At 33.4% G+C, this 20,927-nt stretch overlaps 1 protein-coding gene across 4 annotated transcripts in view; it reads left to right on the forward strand.

Moving 5' to 3' along the window:
- The window catches only part of NOX4 (NADPH oxidase 4), a 152,231-nt gene that overhangs the window by 47,319 nt on the left and 83,985 nt on the right, over positions 1 to 20,927 (forward strand). For all 4 annotated transcript variants that reach the window (XM_017510398.2, XM_017510399.2, XM_037732011.1 and 1 more), the window contains 3 exons: positions 2,173 to 2,200; positions 9,257 to 9,329; positions 13,228 to 13,308. In XM_017510398.2, the coding sequence (XP_017365887.1) occupies positions 2,173 to 2,200; positions 9,257 to 9,329; positions 13,228 to 13,308 (182 nt within the window). The remainder of the gene's footprint in view (positions 1 to 2,172; positions 2,201 to 9,256; positions 9,330 to 13,227; positions 13,309 to 20,927) is intronic.

A 20,927-nucleotide genomic window follows, 5' to 3' on the forward strand; every position in this document is an offset into this window, starting at 1 on the left:
GATTTTCTTTTCCTTCTTTTTGTCTCTTTTCAGAATTCATGTCATTAATAACTTCAGTGGTTTTCTCATTTGGTTAGAATATGCTTTTGCTGAAGCTCCAGTATTTTTAGTGATTTCAAGGTTTTCAGTTATTAAATTTATTTTCTTTGAAAAGTTATACATGCGCAATATAAAATATTTTATAACTCTCAATAAATGAAGTTAAAAGTGAAAGCTTCTCCTCCAAAACAAGCCACAGTTTCTTATATATTTTTCTGATGCTTTGAGTGGCATTTTATGATATATATTCCTTGGCAATTTGCTTGTTTCTACAAATATACGTATTATGCCTTACTGTATCAAAATGTCTTGGTCTTTCTCATTCTCTCCATATCACAGGGCTAAAATTTATTTTTAGTCTTTTTCTTATTCAGACATTATGTTGATTCTAAGGTTTTGTTATGAACCACGCTCCAGTAAATGTATTTCTTTGTCCACTTCTGCTACACAGATCCATAGTTGTAGAATTTTGGTTTAAAAAGTTGCACATTTTTAGTTTTGATGGACAGTGCCAAATTCCTTTTTATAAAGTCTTCTCCTGTTTCCACACTTCTAACCAATATCAAAATGCCTATTTTTACAACTCATCTCTGTTCTTCTTTTCCCAATCTGATGGATGAAAATGGCAAATCATTGTTTTAAGTTAATGTTTCCCTGCCTTTACTTTCTTCTTTTATTCCTTCCTTCATGTCTCTCTTTATTCTTTTTTTCCCTCTTTTTAATAAATATGTATTTAGCATCTAATAGGTACAAGGCAATGCATTAGATATAGATGAAAATAAAAGTGTGTATATATAATTATATATATTTAAATATATAAACAAATATGGCACATACATTATGCATATGTTATATATTATATATAGTGATTATATATTTTATATATATATATATATATATATATATACACACACATACATAATCAACACATATGTTATTTTGTGAACTGGCTTTGAAAAAGATGGTTTGTGCCATATACCCTATTGTTCTTGTTTTATGCTTTTACTTTGCATGGAAGGGTTCATCTTCCAGTTTGTGATTACTGCACTTTCTTGATAGCTCAGCTAAGCCTCATCTTGCCACTGTGAAACCGTCTCTCACTCTCATGTTTCATTTTCTTTCTCTAGCAATATTAATTGTTCCATCTTCTGGGTTTCTATAGGTGTTTATTCACATTTTTAGCCTTATACTTTGTTCAGCTCATATTATATTTTTATGGGTTGTTTATGTGTTCCGTTTCCCTAGATCACCCTATAGCCATGTTTCTAATAGTTGGAATAGAAGTCAATTGAGTTAAGCCAGGTGAGGATCTATTCCTGGGCAAGTGGTCCTTATTCAAAGACCCCAAAATGACACTATATAAATGGTTTCCTTCTTAGTATATAGTCTGGCCTGACCCCAGATTCATTGAAGGCACAAGGAAAGGAATTCAAAAGCTTGTGAAATATTAAACACCATGCAAATAAAAGTAAATCCACAAATCTAGTGGGGATGGGTTTTCCAGAAGGTAGAAGGGAATTGACTATAACCCATTAGAGCACAAGAGATATAGTTTAAGGGAAACTGTACAATATTATAACAGTATTAATGTTTCATATTTCCAAGAGCAGAAACTGATCTTTATTTGAGTATTCTCATCACTTTTCACTATATTTGAAACATGGAAAGTTCTCAATTAGTCATCTTTGTACTGAGCTTACAATGTGAAAATGCCCTACATATTTTATTGGTTTTAATTCTGTCTTCACATCTTGTGATGCAGGTTCACAGTTATGGTAGACGGAGTATATACTAATACTTTAACATCATAACTAAGATGTTGAGTCTCAAAATGGCCAAAGATGGGCTTAAAACCAGTGTTACTAGCTTGTAGGTAGCCATTGAGAATAATGGTTAGGTGTTTTGAGTCATCCAGTATTTTGCCTCAGATGGATAGATTTCACTGAGTTGGGTTTTTACTTGTAATCTCCTCTAGCATTGTAAAAATGTTACAAAACTTAATTGACTCTTTCTCACTTCCGTAGGGTGAACAGTATTTTACCTGACCAATATATGGCATGTAGATCCTGCATACCCTTTATAGAATCATCAGTGCTTTATTTTTCAGTCATTAATTTTTATCCTTTTTCTCAGGATCCTAGAAAACTTCTCTTCACAACTGGTAAGTTGTTATTCTTAGTCTTTTCTTTAGATTCAGAAACATCTTTAAAAGTAAGCATTATCAAATTATAATGGAAAATTTGCATACAAGAGTAAGTTTGTGTGGAGTTCAAAGATAACGTTGCAATGAGAACAGAGAGACAATGGAAACACTGGGGTGTGAATGAATGGAGGGTAAAAATAAGCAAATACATTTCACTGTCATATATTCTTCCAATCAAAACAATAGAAACTCATGCTTATGAAGGGCCTGCTTTGTGCCTGCTGCCGTAGTAATTGCTGTGGGAGATAAAGCACGTGGAACAGGCCCCTGCCCTTACTGTATTGGAAAGAAACACCAAGCACTGTGGGTATCCATATAGTTCTTATAATTCATTCATTTAGTGTAACATTTTATAATCTTAAAATCTACAACAAAGAGGAGAAACAGTCATTAAAATAAGTTATTTCTTTGAAATGTGTCTCCTATTTCATTTACAATTTATTTTACCTTTTCAAGCTTATTGTCCATGAAATCCCAGTCTAGACTGTTAATTTGTTAAAGTATGTTTAATCATCTTAGAACTTCCCCTGATGTTTAACAATTTTTACTAAAATTTTTCTTTTTCCAACCTTACATTTATAAAGATGAAAGATGCATTTGGAAAATTTTTAGCCCATATTTCAGGGACAAGGATGATTGCATAGTTGAGATGATCTATCATAAATTTTTGACTGTAATACCCAATTAAGTATTAGAATTGCATATAGGACTGAGGTGCATTAGCCTGTCAAATACATTGTTTTTCTTTTGAATCAATTTTATGATGAAAAATCACAATAATTCTAGTGCTTTTCCCATTCATGTCAAAGCTATATATTGAGATTTATAAAATATATTTTGCTTTTGCGTATAGATTTATTTATTTATTTATTTATTTATTTTGCTTATAGATTTATAATACTTGCCACTCATAAAGTATTTCACAATTTTCTCTTTAGGAACACAATTTACTTTTGCTTACAACTTTGCTCGTTGAAAACATGTTTTCATTTAAGCCAGAAGAATTGGATGAGAACAAAAGTACAGAAAAACAAAACCTTATGTATGAATCCATGTATTTTTTGGTTTAATGAGAGAAAAACAAAAACTTTGTTTAATATTATTTTCTAAAACATAAGTTTAATTGAAGCCTTGGAAACTTTAAAGTGCTTTAAAAAGTTTAAAAACTTTAGTTTACAAAGATACAAAAAGATTTGTTATCTGACTAAGATTACATTATGACACTTAGTATAATTAATACTTCTAATAAGCAGGTAATTTCTCTACCTAGTGTGCAACCTCATCATCCTGTGTTCTTTCCCAGAGGTCCCTGCGCATGGTGTTGGACTAAGTAGAGAAGACATTTAATACAAATTTTTTAGGTCTACCTTAGAGTGTCTCTGGGATAGACTTGGCAAAATGTTTTACTGACTTTCCCTGGTACCTCAGGAGCTGCTGTCCTGTCACTATTGAACACCTCATCATACTCTTGAGTATACAGTCTCACTAGTACCTGCCTTTTGTATTAGGTATTGTAAGTAATCTAGAGATAATTTAAATTATGTGAGAGGATATGCACAGGTTATGTATAAATACTTGAGCATTTTAAAACTTTGGTATCTTTGAGGCATCCTGGAACCAATCACATGGACACTGAAGGGTGACTGAAAATACTGTGTTGTAGAATAGCTTATTTCCTTACATATAATGTCTTTTCCACTTGTAGGTGAGCTTCTCTTGGGTTGGGAAGTGCTGCTTCTAGAATATGCAGGGTCTTAGGTAACATTTTTTATGGCCTCTGGCAATATAAACAATCTGACTCACCCAAATCAGCAAATTAGCAAGATTTTGGTGGCCCAGTTGTAACCGGCTATTTTCTTGGGTGCTAGTGACGCACAGCTCCCCCGAGAGAATGCTGTGGGTTCTTGGTCTCCAGTCTCTTAAAGAATAAGCGATGGGACCACTGCAGGTGTGCCGTAAGCTCATAAAAGTAAATATCGGACCCAAGAAGTGTTGTGGAAAGGTGATTATATTTAGGTAGAGAAAAGAGAAGAAGAGAAAGAGTTCCACATGAAGAGTGTGGAAGAGGATTCCAGAGGGGGAATCCAGAGGGGAAAGGGAGCTCCCATCATCTGGGATGGGATTCCAGAGAGCTGGAAATCCAGTGTCAGAGCAGGGGAATTTATCCTGGGAGAAATTCCCACCTTCCCAAGTTCCTCTGGCCAATGAAAGGAGTTTCTTTAAGCTTCCACTGGGGTGACTGACTCTTAGTTTCTTCCCGTGCCTGCAAAATTCAAACATAAACCGTTAAATCTCCTGGATGGAGAGAGATGGGAGGGGAGGCAATGGCACTGGGAATTCTTGCCCTTAAAACTACAACCCCTCATGGACCCGGAAAGCGAACACATTCCCTCACAGTCTCACATAATTTCAAGAAAGAAATGCTATGCTGGCCATCAGGAGGCATTCACTTCCCAGGTCATCAGCCTGGAGGTGGGGCTCAGACACAGGGCTCCGTAAGTGTGAGTCTGGAGCTCCTGAGGCATCTGTTTGTCCTCACTGATGAATAACAGGTCAGAGTGCAAAGTAGAGTCTAAGGATAGTAATGGGATGAAAGACACTGTTTTCTACAAATGAACTTAATCCAAATTTATATCACTAATACTGACTAAAACTATTTCACAGCCATTTCTGAATGTTCTCAGGCACAGCACCTAGGAAAAATTAAGTTTCTGATGAAGGAAAGCATGTTTGTTTTTAGGTGTTCTAGTGATAAAGAATATTTTTATTGGTTAATTGATTTCATGGAATATAGTTGGTTTAATGTTACATAGACTCTTTTATATCTTTGTATTGAAATTTTTTCAGTGGAATCCAGTACTGACAAATTAAGATTATCTTGTAGGAAAAGATTTTGGCTATAAAAGTGACACAAAATATGGTGGCTAAACTTACTACATAAGAAATGTTAAAAACATTCCAATTAAAGATTTATAAGATAAGATTAATAGATTGAATTATCTAAATGTTCATTTAAAAATGCTTACTACATATCTTCAAGTTTGGTAAGACCTTATATGGTGAGAATAAAACACATAATATCTAATTTTAATTTAAAAAACCCTTATAAGCAAATATGTTTCCAATTATTTTAGGAAAATAGGATAATGAACAGATAATGGTATATTTCTGACCACACCTGGGTATGAATGAAAATAATCTTTCAGGTTCATTTAGAAATTACAATGTCATGAAATTATTCATTTTAAAAGCTACTGATTACTAATTTAATATCCATAAACGTAAAGCCGTAAGAATAAACATATTAACAAGTGTTTTGCTAAGGAGACTAGTATTGGTTTGGCTTCCTAACTTGAAGGACTAAAAAAATTCACAGGAGAATCAAAGTACTTCACTTGGACGAGTAACTTTGCCCAGTGAGATTAGACTAGCCCAGTGATTTCCAGCCTGTGTTTGCAGATTCTTGGAATGTGTAGTAATAAGGTTAATATATTGGACTTAGCTGAGTTGTCAACCAAGGCTAGCTTGGTGCCCTTTGATGTGCCCTGAAAGCACTCAATGCTTAGCTCTCTTTAGAGCATTTAATGCCCTGTGTTGCAACTGCCTGCTTAACCTATCTGTCTCCGCCAGTGGACTGGGATTTTATTTATTTATTTTTTTTGTAGAGAAGAATTTATTTTATCTCTAGCATTTAACAGTACACTGTAGATGCCTACAAACCATTCACTGAGTGTGTAAAAGTCATTTGTTTAACGTTTTTATTTGATGCATAGATCTTCTCTGTAACATCCCAGATAATAGGTTAGCCAGCCTTTGCTTGTGTGTTTCCAGTGGGTTTCTTAAGGTAGTTACCCCTGACTTTTTGACCAGTCTGCCTATAGTCAACTTTTTTGCCCTTGCTACTAGTAAGTTCTTCATCGATCTGAAATCTGTTACTTTATTAATTATACACTTTGATCTTTTACTTTTGGGAAATAAAAAGGAGAACCATATTCTTTAGATAAAAGAGATAACTTTATAAATCTGAAGGAACATGGAAAATGATCATATTTATTTTCTTTAGTTTGCAGATGAGATTCAGTGAGATTGGAGTTTTGCCTAAGGGACAGTAACAAGAATGTAATCCCAGACCGTATACATCATTGGCTGGTTGTCTGGGGCTCCTACTTTGTCCTCAACTGACTAAAGTAAACTCTTTCATCTCCTCTAAGTCTTTCCATTATGTTTTCATGTTCTGACCTAAAAGGAATTCTCTGGTCTAATAAGTTTAAGAAAATATTTAAGCTTAATCAGATTTCTTGACTTTTACTACTTCTCAGAGACTTTTATACATCAGTGTACCCTGTGACTGTTTAAGGAATGGTTATAGCATTTTTGAGTAATAGAAATTAGCATTTCAAGGAATTGATTTTCAAATAATACAGCTTGGAAATTATGGCTCTATTCTAAACATATCCTGTTTTTTCAGGTGTTCTTTCAATGAAGTAATTTGCAGACATTCCGTGACTAATCTTGGCATTTTCAGAACCATGCAGGAAATTGTATTAAGACATAGAATGCTAATAAACACCCAATAAAATATTGGAATGGCCCTTCTAACTATAATTTTACACTGTGTAGCCATCCGAGATTCTATCATTTAGTTATTCTTTTGATCAAATAATGGTTTTCTTTTTTAACACCTGGAAACAGTGAGACTAATTTCTTCCTTTTACTCTCAAATTAATGAAATTATAATTGAAGTACACTAATTATACACATATAAAGTATGCAGTTTAATTTATTTTGATATATACATATATACACACATACACACTAGTGGAACCTTCACCAAAAGCTAGGTGATAAATATTTTTATTATCACAGAAGATTTTTGTGCTCTTTTGTAATGCATCCTTCCCTCTACCCCTCCTACTAATGGATCTGCTTTCTATTGCTGAAGAATAGTGTGAATTTTCTGGAATGTTATATAGAAGGAATCATAGAGTTTGTACTTTTTTGGGAGCTGGGGTGGTCTAGCTTCTTTTACTCAGTCTAATAATTTTGTGATTCATCTATGTAGTTGCTTATATATCAACAGTTTATGGTTTTTAAATGCCGATTTTCCAGACACAGATAGTACCACAACTGTTTATCTATTAATCTGTTGAAGAATATCAGAGTTGTTTATAGACTTTGACTGTTAAAAATAAGTAGCTATGAACATCCTTAAACAAGTCTTTGCATGGATATATGTTTGTGTTTCTTTTGGGTAAATACTTGGAATCACAATGACTGGATTAGTTTGCAGGCATGCTATTTTTCTAAAATAGTGTATTTTTCACGCTGCTAGTTCTTTAGAGTGAAGTAGGCTAGTTATCTTGCTCATCTCTTACTTATACAAAGTAAGCACTCACCTGAAGGAAATGGAAAAATCAATGGGTAAGGAAGTACTCTAGGAAGGAAACGTAGAGAAGAAATGATTTGGATTAGGTACATAAGGGAAGGGCTCCTTTTGCTAGGCTTCCAAAACTGTCTACTGGGAGAGTGAGGAGTGCACATACTCAAGGGCTAAGAATCTATAGACTAATTCTCTTATTTTTCATGTGGTGCTTTATAAGTGAAATTTGTTTCTACTGTACTGAGATTTCAAATGTTGTTATTTTCCAGTGATTCTATCTCTGGAATTCTGATGATGCACACCTGTGTTGCTCTTACGTTGTACCCAAGGTGTCTGCTTCTGCTGGTGACGCATAGTCCATGACAGCCCTTCTATTCCATAGCAGGTTCCTTGATAAGACAAGAAGCAGAGGAATGTCACTTTTCCAGGTGGAATTGTCCCAATATCGTTCGTTGTAGTCTGATTTAAAATTCTCTCAGCTGGGGTATTCAGGACTTACTGTTGCTTGTCAGTGTAAACAGATGTAACTTATTGACAGGATATTTAATTTTGTAGTAATATGATACTAAAGGAAACCATTAATACTTTAGCTATTTAGGATATGGTTTTTCAGTTAGCTATTCATTTTGGACATGCTATATGTGCTAATGATAGTTTTGTAGTAATCTATCCTGCCATTATAATTTTGACAGTATATTTGTACATTTTCTTTTTTGTTTGTTTTTTTTTAAAAAAAACTTTATCCCATATCTGTAGCACTGATTTCAGCATATTTTTCATACTAAGAAGAAATGTGTTTGCAAGTATTTTTAAAACACAACATTGTTGTTTATTCTAGAAATCTACAATTTTTTGTTCTGTGCCTTGTGGTTTTTGAAGACACTTTAGGCTTTGCTTATTTTCTGTTTAAAATTATTCTAGGTAGTGAAGCCTAAGAATAGTTAATTGAAATTGAAACTGAAGGCACTACTTAGTTTCGTAAAACAAAGGAGAGCATAAGGGAGATTTAGTACTATGGTGGCTAAAACCAAAACAGTAAGGGTGCTGAATGTTAACCCTGTCCTGTTGTGTTAATTACTGATATTTAGTATGTACCTTTAGAAGTAAGTACATATTTGCCATTGTGGATAGAATATTTGGGAATAAAAAAATATAATCTTCTGTAAAATAGATAAAAGACCCTGATTTTTCTTCAAGACTTTGAAACTGTGCTGATTTTATTAAGTTCTGGTGTTCTATACCACTGTAGAATGATTATAGTAAACAGTAATGTATTACATACTTTCAAATAGCTAGAAGAAGGATATGGAATATTCCCAACACAAAGTAATAATAAATGTTTGAGATGATGGATGGATATACTAATTAATCTAATCTGATCACTTTTACCTTGTATGTATGGAAACATCTCTATGTATTCCATAACTATGTACAGTTATTCTGTCAATTAAGAAAATTATTTTAAAAAATAGAAAAATAAAAGGCTTGTTTGAGGGACAACATATATGTAGATATGGGATTTGAATTCAGCTTCCCACAGAACAGCATAGTATTTTGGAGTCTAATATAATCATTTTTTGTACTTTTTTCTCACTATGATTTAAGTAAAAACGTACTTGTGTACATTCTTATAGTTCCTGGCCTGACAGGGGTCTGCATGGTAGTGGTACTGTTCCTCATGATCACAGCTTCTACATATGCAATAAGGTAAGTGTCAGAGTCAATTATTTTGATGTTTATTTGTCAGGTTATTTAGCAAAAGTCTTGAGTAACCAAAGTATTTAACCATTGTAGTGTCCTGGTTAATGAACTATTCTGGGTTACTAAGAGTGAAGTTTACTGTTTCTATATGTGATTTTTTCTTTTTGAAAATTATCTTTGCATTAGCAAATTTTCCGGATTGGTAAGAAATTATCTGCATTCATATTGATTCTGATAGTTAAGAGATTTTGAGCAAAATGAAGTATACATTATCAGGAACACTTTCACATGTCCTTTCTGATAGACATATTCAATTTTTCAGAATATTTGTAGTATCTATGTTTCTGAATAAAATTTTTACTTAAAGCAAAAAAGAAAAATGAGAAACATAACATATATTTCCTCTAATCTTCAAAAGTCTTAAGTTGTTCTACTTGTTGAAATGTGAAATTTAATAGAAATACCGAAATATATATGTATATATGCTTTGAAAATAATTGCCCAGTAACATACTTAAATGAATCTGTCCTTATACTTCTTAACATTTGTGCACACACATACACACACCCCAAAATTTCACGCAAGTATACTTACTAACCAAAGATTAATTCTGTACATATGTAGCGTCTTTTTATATGTTAAATCCTTCTTGTTCTTTTTCACTAATTCACCTCTCCCCAGATCATTCTTTGTCTCTCATGTACCTATGTATTTTACTGAAATAGGACCATATTAGAATACTATCTTTAATTTACTTTTAAACTGCATTTATGTTATGAACATTTTTCACATTAATAAATATTTTGTTATTATTCTCTTTAGTGATGGCACAGCACATCACCATATAGGTCTTTATACATTATTTTTCCAGACCCATCTTACTCTGTGTTTTCGGCAGATTTTAATTTTTTTGGTACTTCAGTTTTGAAACAAGCACCCCCATCGCTGTCTTTGCATACTTTTTCAATGATGTCCTAAGGAAAAATTCTTAGATGTGGGATAGCTGAGTCAAATTGTAAGAATACTTTTAAAGCTTTTCCTAAGAATGAAAAATTGGTTTACAGAAAGGCAACTCACTAACTTTAGTATACAAGAGTGCCAATTTTGTGGGGAGCAATTTTATTTTATTTAGATAGAGGCATCTTTTTTTTTTTTTTTTTAAATCTCACTTTTTCAATGTTAGGTGTTCTTGAAGGAAAATTAGAGCATCTGACATAGTTATTTTGAAATCCTTGAGGTATAGTTTTGTCAAATGGAAAAGATTAGCTTCTATTCTGAACTGAGCTTTTACACTTGCTCTCATAAACAATTTTAGCACTCCTTAATGTTCTGTGCTTTTTATGATTTATTATAATTTGTTTAAACAAGATTATAATATCTAGTTTGCTTTTCTGTAAGTGTTATTGTTAGATCCTTGAAATTCCTCAATGGATCATGAAGACAGATATCTCTTTTCTTTTACCTTTTCTTTTCCCATGGAGAAACTAAAGCATTAGACAAACCAAGTGAATAAATATGTCCCCAATGTTTGATTTCTGATGGTGAAATGTAGCCTCCCAATCCAAGGATAGTTCAATATAGATCAATCTATTAAAATAATTAATATATCCCATTATTAGATGACAGGAATACATATTCTCATCTCAATTGATTTTAAAATGGCAGTTACTAAATATTTTTAATTCTACCAATATTTACATACAGTAAAAAGTGAAACATTTGGAATTATTAGAAAAATGCAACAATAAATTACCATTATTTACAGAAAAGTAGATAGAATTCTTGAGAATTTTGAAAAAAACACCCCCAAGATATATCTCAAGATACAATTCCGGAATTATATCTACTCTTTCTGGAAATAATGGTAATTATTAGGTTTCTAAGAGAATCCAAGAGAATTTTGGAAAAATTTGATATTAACACCAGCAAAAAGAATTGAAAAAGGTAATTGAATATAAAACAAACATAAAAACAATCCTTCTGTATATTAGCTATAATCAGTTTGAAAAATTGAATAAAATAAAAATATATCACTCATAATTGCAGCAAAACATAAAATATCTAAAGACGAAACAAATATGTTCACTGAGAGATACGTAGAGATTTAAATAAAGGCTGTATACTATAAAGCATAGTTCTGCCTTTTAATTATTTTATTATTATTATTAATTTTTGACACAAGGTCTTTCTCTTTTATCCAGGCTGGAATGCAGTGGTGAGATTACAGCTCACTGCAGCCCCAACCTTGACCTCTCAGGCTCAAGTGATCTTCCCACTTCAGCCTCCCTATTAGCTAGGATCACGGGCACACACCGCCTGGCTAATTTTAATTTTGTATTTATTTTGTAAAGACAGGGTCTCAATATGTTGCCCAGGCTGGTCTTGAACTCCTGGGCTCAAGTACTCCTTCCACCTCTGCCTCTCAAAGTGTTGGATTACAGACGTTAGCCACCATGGCTGAATCCTCAGTTCTTTTTTTTTTTTTAGGAGTGTTGCAATGTCAGTAACATTCTCAGACAGGTTATTTTGCTTGTTTTTTTAATTTAGCAAAGTGATTCCAAAGTTCATTTGAGGGCACATCCAAGTACATATTTCAAAAGAGGAGTAAAAGGAGGGATGAACCTTACTAAACATTAAAATGATTAAACTTCAGTAACTTAAAAGAGAGTAGAAATTAACTTGCAAAAATGACCAACACATTGAACCAAGGGGCAAAGTCAGTAAAAAGCCCTGTAAATGACCTTACTGTATATAAGAACCTGCTAGATAATAAAGGTGACATTACAAGCTTATGAGGAAAGTAAAGTTTAAGCAAATGTAGGTCTAGATAAATTACACATATTAATTAAAAATCCTCCATAGAAATGGGTAATGATTAAGAACAGAAAGGTCACCAAAGAATTAAAAGTGAATAATACACATATGAAATAATACCCCATCCTACTTATAAAAAATAATGAAAACATAATATTTGGTCTGAGTTTTGGGATATAGACACTCCTACTCTATGGTTGGGTTTGTAATTAATAAATATATTTTTAGAGAGCAATGGGCAGTGTGTATTAAAAGCATTACAAATGTGTATCTCTTAATCTTACAATTCAACTTCTAATAGTTTTGATTAAAAAAAGGATCAGAATTTTATATATATTGTAATGGGCAGTAGTGATATTGTTTATGATAGCAAATACTATACGTGGAGAAAATGTGAAGCAGTTTCCTGCTGCTTAAATAAAGGTTTCTCTAAGAGTCTAGGGGAAGTATCAGAACCATATAGGAAGCTTTTGTAAGTATCTGCCCTCTACTTCCAAGATTGTAATATATAAAATCCACTCTAGACATATGAAATAAAATAACTGTTACTGTTTTACTTCTCTCAAACATTCCTTAGATTATGCTTCTCATTCCCTTTCTTTTCAGAGTATTTGTCCTCCCCCAGAGCAATAACATCAAGGTATCATTCTTGTTACACTGTCCAGGGAAAAATACAATACTTTGATTATCATTTATTTTAATTTTTCCCTTTTTATGTCTTCCTTAATACTCTCAAAATATATATTGAAAGAGGAACATTGTTTATTTTTTGGAAATTATTTGAAAATTGAGAATATTGATAAAATAAAAGCCAAGGTACATGTTAGCAGACTACTATCTGATTCTTAGCCTTATATTATAATAACTTGAAAATAAACATTTCCATGTGATAAAGTCTTACTCATAATTTTTGTCAGTTCTCTCTATGTGATGTGTTAATACTTTGGTATTAATAGATAAATATCAGATGTATTCATATGTTAGCTTTCTAAAATTGTGAGATATGTTTGAAATGATACATGATATTTTTGATATTTTTAGTAAGATAGAATGTAAAGTCGCATTAAAATGAATTTATTTGTTTTTGCAGAGTTTCTAACTATGATATCTTCTGGTATACTCATAACCTCTTCTTTGTCTTCTACATGCTGCTGATGTTGCATGTTTCAGGGTAAGTTTTAAAATAAATGTATTTAAAACCATTTGTGCCCCAAAATGGGGTAATGAAAGACAACTCTATAGGAAGTTTCACAGGAAGTGGTAAAAGTGTCAAGAGTGGAATAAATCATTTCTCTACTGTTCAGGATAGTATCAAGAATGGAAGAAATAGTTCTATTTTTAGCATAGCATATTTTAATGAAACTAATATAAAGTATATTAAATTTAAAACTTAGAGTTACGTCTCCCACAACCTTTAAGTTTCTAAAGCTTCTATGGATATATCCTAATATCTTCTAAAGGAAAAATTTTCAGAATGAAGAACATCGGGAAGATATTTTAGTACTTGTATTTCCTGAAACTGTCCTGTTAAGGCAAGATTTTTAACAATGGAATTTCCGGTTTTTCGTTTTGAAAGTTCTATAGGATGTAATACTTGCAGAGAGAGGCAGAGATTTAAAATGACCAAAGAGAATGATCTGTGAAAATCACTAAATGAAAAAAAAATCATGAAGTGAAAAAAGACCGTATCCTAAGCTTATTACAAACAGTATACTTAAAGTATTCTGAAAGTATGTGTAGCGAAGCAGTACACTCAAAAGCATGGTGCTTAAAACAGTACATGAATGTAGATGAAGAGCATAATGTGTTTTTATATATGCCTGTGTCTGTATGGCCACCAGCAGTAACTAGGTGGCTTTGGCTTGACATTCACACTTGCATGACATGATAGGCCTGGCAGCGGGTTTACTTGGTTTAGCAGGATACAGGGCAGGAAACACAGAATGTCAACAGGATGATATCAGGTGCTTATTCGGTACGAGTCCCTTTAAGGGCTCAGGAAAGATTTACTTCCTTCCTTTGTGTTGCAACTCTGTTTTAAGATGAGGAAACCATGTGGGTAGGCATGGACCACCTTGCATTGAGTAAGGCTCATTCATACTCCTCAGGAACCTGTATCTTGGGAACAGCAGATGTTCCCTCAAGGGATGCCCTTGGGAACAAGAACACACTGTACACAAGGAGGCTGAGGTCTGAGAGTCCCAAAATGATTGTATAGTTTAATCACAGTCCTTTTGGTCCGGATGCATTTCACCAATAATAAACAATGTTGCTGGTGACAGAGGTGACATTCCCTATTTTTCTTAACCTGAAGTATTTCCAGAGGAATGATTTGAAGAAAGGTTCAGATCTTTGTTTAGTTCTTTCTTCCGAATGTTTTTTAATGTAATTTATTTACTACAGTGGGTCGTTTGCATAGATCATGTATTTATTTCAAGGTGCATGTTCAAAATGTTGCTTTACTTTTTTTTTCCCTCTGATTTTGGAGACTGCTGGTTAAGACAGCAGTATCAAATGGCTTTATCCCATATGTCCTGGTTAGCTTTGTTCAGCACCGTGGTTCTAGAAGACGTAGTTGTAGAGCATTGGAAACATAGCCACACATTATAATTCATTCTCTGAAGCCTCAGGGCACCAAGAAAGCCCTTGATAGAGAAGAGTCTGCTTTATATTCTGCTCTTTAAATGGCTTGGCTGTGCTCCTTAAGTGGACTATGAATAACCAGATACTACTAATGATAACAACAGTAATTTGAAATAGTTACATAATGCTTACTATACGCTAAGTATAAATTCAAAATGCTTTAGATACTTTATGTTATCAAATGCTCAGAATTTTATGAGAATAAATAACATTGAGAAACCTCTTTCAGAGGTGGAAACACTGATGTTTAGAAAGATTAAGTAGCTTGTTGAAGTTTACTTAACTGATGGATCCTAGATTGAAACCTAGGCATTGTGATTCAGAAACTCCTAAGTTTTTACTACAAGGCTGTGTTTTTTTGGAGAGTTCTGTACTTGTTAGAATTTGAACTTAATATTTGTTTAAATGCCTTTATTTGTGATCTTTAATTGTGATCTGTCTATCCATCTGTGTATCTATCTATATCAGATAGATATAGAAAAGAAAAATGCAGTCATTTATTAGTGTAATTAATTATATATTCTTTTGCCTTTATGTTGTGCGAAATTAAAACTCTGAAAAAAACTATTTCTTCATAAATCAAAATAGAGTCAGTTTTTTTAAAGGATCAGCAATTCAAACAGACTTCTTTTTAAAGAGGAAGATTACATTGAGAGTTCTTTTCTTTACATTTTTTGAAGTAAAAGGAATGCATATTTAAATTTTGATTTTACTTTCGTAGGAAAAGAGTCAAAGTTAAACAGACACTTTGTCAAAATTAAAGAGACAGTGATTTTAATTTATGCAGAGAAATAATAGGCATTCTATAGGATGAATTATATAATCAATCAATTATTAATCTAAATGAATCGGTTTTTATTATAGGAGAAATGAAGAAAGCAGTTATTCTGATTCTGAAACATGTGATGCAACCCATACATAATACATTAAGGATTCTACAGTGGACATTTTTTTCAGGAAATTTAATTTTTAAAAAAGCAACATAGATACGCTTCTGGAATGAGAAATGTTACTACCGATCATTTTACAATTTTCTGAAAATAAAAAAAAATACACTGTATTGATAAAGGATTGGCTTATAATTCAGTCTATTTATTTGTGCAAATGTTGGAAACAGAGGTATCTTTACTTCTGAAATGCCTAGATAACTTTCTTCTTCAGCTTTTGATTATACAAGTAAAGTACGGTTGTTCCAAGTAAATTTCTTGGATTTATATTGAAATTTCTGTTCAACAGTATGCTTTAAATCTGAACAGAAAATCACGATTTGCTTAGCATTAACTTCTCTAACAATGTACTTAGTACCATAAGGTAAAGAAGAGCAATATATCGCATGCTCTCTAGTCTTTCAGCACTGATCACTGATTTGGAATTTTGAAAAAGAAAAGCTAGGCATATTATAAAACTGCATATTTAAAAAATGTAAACATCTGTGTTTTATTTACATAAATGCTAACAATTCAGACAATTGAAGGATCAATGTGAGCTAGAAATTTTAGAAAATATTAGGCTTCAAGGACAAGGTGATTAGACATTGTTGACTGTTTTTTTTCTTTTTTTTTTTTTTGAGACGGAGTTTCCCTCTTGTTACCCAGGCTGGAGTGCAATGGCGCGATCTCGGCTCACCGCAACCTCCGCCTCCTGGGTTCAGGCAATTCTCCTGCCTCAGCCTCCTGAGTAGCTGGAATTACAGGCACGCGCCACCATGCCCAGCTGATTTTTTGTAGTTTTAGTAGAGACGGGGTTTCACCGTGTTGACCAGGATGGTCTCGATCTTTTGACCTTGTGATCCACCCGCCTCGGCCTCCCAAAGTGCTGGGATTACAGGCGTGAGCCACCGCGCCCGGCCCCGGTTTTTCTTTTATAGTAAGAGAAGTTGCTTCATATGATTGTCTAAGGTCATTTTTTTCATAGAATCTTAAATTTTAAAGGAATCTTAAAATATATCTTGATGAAACCTCTTTTAAGCTTCTCGACAATATATGTACTAAGTCAATGCCTAATTTTGAAGATGTCCATTCTGTCTTAGGGGAAGTTCTAATTCTCACAATGTTCTTTCTTTTTTTGGCTAGAATTATTTTACTGTAATTTTTGTCTAGTTCTTTAAAAGCCTGTGATTCTGGAGGCCGTGGGAATTGAGTCCCCCACTTTTCTAAATTCTATTCATCTGTTTCTTTGAATTACTAACAATTAATATTAATTGAATGCTTTTCTTTTACTAACATTTGCTCTCATTAAATCCTCCTAACAACCCTGTAATTTATTATTATTATTATTGTTATTCTGAATGTTCAGCTGAGAGTATAGGAGCAGTAAGAGATAAGATAAGTTACGAGTGTCATGGCAGGTAAGTAGATTTCCAGTTCAAACCCAAGTATCAGGTGCCAGACTCACATTCTTAACCACTAAATTATGCTGGCCCCCATCTGGCAACACTTCTCTGTATCCATTTTAAAACTGTAAACCAAACTAAGTGTTGTTAGAATAGGTGATCTGATATTGGCAGAGTGAAAGTCTCACTTTCTTTGTTACAAATATTGCAATCACTATTATTTAGGACCCCATTTTTTTGTATCATGATTAACAGTGCGCTTGGCCTAACCTGGTTTTCATTCTTGTTGTCTATTTTAGCAATTCTCTTTATTATTTATAAATATATCAGTTGCATGCCACTCTAAAATGATAACATTTCATGTATACTCAATTGAGATGTTCTTTTTAGTGTTAAAATGCATCTTTAAAATACATTAATTTTCTTCTCCAAGTTGTTATTAATAGCATAGTGGTTAAAAGATACATCACTTAATACCTGTGCAAACTTGGCAGATAATTTGACCTTTCATTTTGTTATCTATTAAGTGGGATTAATAAAATCACTTACACCATAAAGTTGTCGGGTTTAAATAAGGAAATGCAGCAAAGTAGGCAGAATATAGACAAACTCAATAAATGTTAGCAAAAAAATATATACTCTTACCAATATTAATAGCTTTGTAAGAAAGAAACTCCACATTTAACTGTTTGAAAAATCAGGGTTTTTTTTTTGTTTTTTTTTTTTTTGTTAAGAATATCGTTCATAGATTACCAAACGTTGAAACACTTTGCATTGCCATAAATAAACAATTGGTTGCCATTTTTTTTTTTTTTTTTTGATAAAGATACAACAGTGTTGAAAAACGCAGATCCCAGATTTTCTTATCAGCAAAGTAATTTGATGAACATATAGTGAAAACTGCTTAGCAGCTCAAAAGAATATTCCTTGATATGGCAACAATTATTATAACATTCTAAGGCCTCTAAAATTTTATTGATTTTTAGCAATAAAGTTTTATCTTTGTAAAAGAAGCCTTCCTACGGAGGAATTTTTGCTTTTAATTTTTAGTATACCATTTTAGGAGGTTGCTCTTGGTGTGCTGCATTAAAGATACCCAATTCCTAAGACACCTGGTGAAAACAAAACAAAACAAAACCATTTCCTCTTTCCAAACATGTATACAGCTGGATATTTCTTTCTTCATTTTTTTTTTTAAACTCATTAGAAGGAGATGCATACTGCTATTCTCACTTGCTGATAAAAAGAATATTGGGAGGGAAAATAAATTATGAATGTCACAGAGCCTCTACTTAACAGCCTAACCCAACTCCTTTCAAAGAAATGTGGAGGGAATGCTTTGTAAATGAGATTTGGCACCTCGGCTTCTGCAATCTTACCGTAGTCAACACTCCCACTGGCTTTAGCTTGGAGAGTGCTGCGTAGGTGGTGATTGTATTTTATGTCTTTATTTAAGTGTGTGAGAGAGACTATAATGTGATAATTCTGGGAATGATAGAGGGGAAAGTCCTCCTCAGATGTTTGGAAGGCAATGACAGCACATTAATAGTGCAAATAACGCAAATAACTTTTTGTGCTAGCTCTACTGCACTTCTCAGACCATTTCTACTATATGAATGATATCTGAATTATTCTTCTAAGTAGACCTCTTTGCCATTTGGTACTATTTGTTAGCAATAGTTAAACGTAGAGCATGGTTTATATTCCACTTGAATCATTTTTTCTAGGAAATCTATGAGGAGTATTTTTATGTGCATGTTTTTAAAAACATTTATTCTTTATGCCAGGGGAACACCATGGGCAGGCTTTGTCAACAGTGACATTAATGAACCCAGCAGTGTCATAGGCAGGTAGTTTAACAGGGAACATCATAGGGGTTTAGACTCAATACGTTAACCAGGATTAGACGGATATTGCGGGAATCGGCTTACTGTGCTGACGGGTAAATATCCCTCCCTGTGTTATTGCCTCAGGCCTTAGGAGGAGGACATTAAGGATATACTGTTAGGGGATAGAGATATTTATGCAATATAGTGAAGCGTTAGGAGTTACTGATTCCCAGGTATCTTCTCTTTTAAAAGCCAGTTTCACAGAAGTCCCTCTTCACCAACACTGATGGGGCAGAAGGAAAGGCTTGGTTATCTCGCTACTGGTGGGAGGCACTTGCTCTTCTTAGAAAACCAAATTGCATTTTGGCCAGGTGCGGTGGCTCACACCTCCAATCCCAGCACTTTGGGAGGCTGAGGCAGGTGGATCACCTGAGGTCAGGAGTTCAAGATTAGCTTGGCCAACATGGCGAAATCTCATCTCTACTAAAAATGTAAAAATTAGCCGGGCATGGTAGCAGGCGCGTGTAATCCCAGCTACTCAGGAGGCTGAGGCAGGAGAGTCACTTGGACCTGGGAGGTGGAGGTTGCAGTGAGCCAAGATCACGCCACTGCACTCCAGCCTGGGTGACAGAGTGAGACTCCATCTCAAAAAAAAAGAAAAAGAAAAAGAAAATCAAATTGCATTTTGAATGGAAGGCCCACAGTTGTATGTTAAAAAATTCTATTCCATCACTGAGGGAGAAAATGCTTACTTTCCTCCTCATTCCTTTCAGTTTCCCATTTCTTGCCTGTACATTTGCAGTGACTATGTAATTTATTGTTCAAATCAGATATTTTTGAGAATGAATGGGGATGCTATTGATAATTCAGCAGTGGCTATAGAAAAACCAGGTCACATAGGTATTCTACCTATTCCTAGGCAGGTGGCGGGGAAGCTTTAGGAGAGGCTAATATACTGTTTTAATTTAGACTTTTAGCTAGAGCCATAAAAGGAGTCTTAACCTTCAATAGGATCCCTGCATGTGTATTTGAGAACCAGAACCTTCAAATAATACACACTGTAGATTTGCCTAGCTTGGTCTCACTTTAGAGATTGTAATTAGATGTCCACTACCCTGGTCATTAGAAGGCTGAGGATTTGGATGTTCATGACAGTGGTTAAAATCTTTTATAAACTCTCTGTCACTGATACAGGTGACTTGTTCTAATACTTCCTAGATGCCTAGTTTTTAATAAGTCCAGTATACTCATTATCAGTTTGGTGTCCACTATTTCTGTCACAAAATTCTACTTCTCCTTCCGTAGAAAAGGTGTTTTTAACATGGCTCCATAATCCCTAGGAATCATTGAATGGATTGAGGGATCCATTAGTTCCTGAAATACATACACACATATATCTGTATATTTATGTATATGTGTAATTTTGAGACACATGTGTAAATTTTATTTAAAAGAAGGTTTCTCAGCTTTCATTAGATACCCTAAAATTTGTGTGGTCAAAAAAGTTTATAAAAATATGAAACTCAAGTTTTTAAAGCAAGATTTTAAACAAAGAGCTATAAGATCTAATATCACATTGACACATTTTTATATAGCCTCATTAAGTTTTATTTAGAGTTAAAAATACTGGATTGGGGGAAACATAAAAGCTACTCTGGCAATTTTTTTCTCCCATGAAGACTGTTGGAAACAGAACTTGACAAATATAATGAGCAATTTGACAATTGCATTATCATTTTAGAGGATAATAATTATACTATCCATAATAATTCCCTAGTGTTAGATAATGTTGAATATGTGACAGGGACTATTCTTAGCACTTTACACACGCACGCACAAACACACACACGCACATGCATATACACATATGCACAGTACAATAAATTTTTCCATCATTTCTATTTTATAGATGAAGAATTGAAGCACAAAAGATTAAATTAAGTAACTGTCCAAAGCCACACAGCTAATACCTGAAAAAACTAAGAT

Source organism: Cebus imitator, unplaced genomic scaffold (assembly GCF_001604975.1).
Source record: "Cebus imitator isolate Cc_AM_T3 unplaced genomic scaffold, Cebus_imitator-1.0 Scaffold438, whole genome shotgun sequence".
In the NCBI taxonomy this organism is placed as follows: domain Eukaryota; kingdom Metazoa; phylum Chordata; class Mammalia; order Primates; family Cebidae; genus Cebus; species Cebus imitator.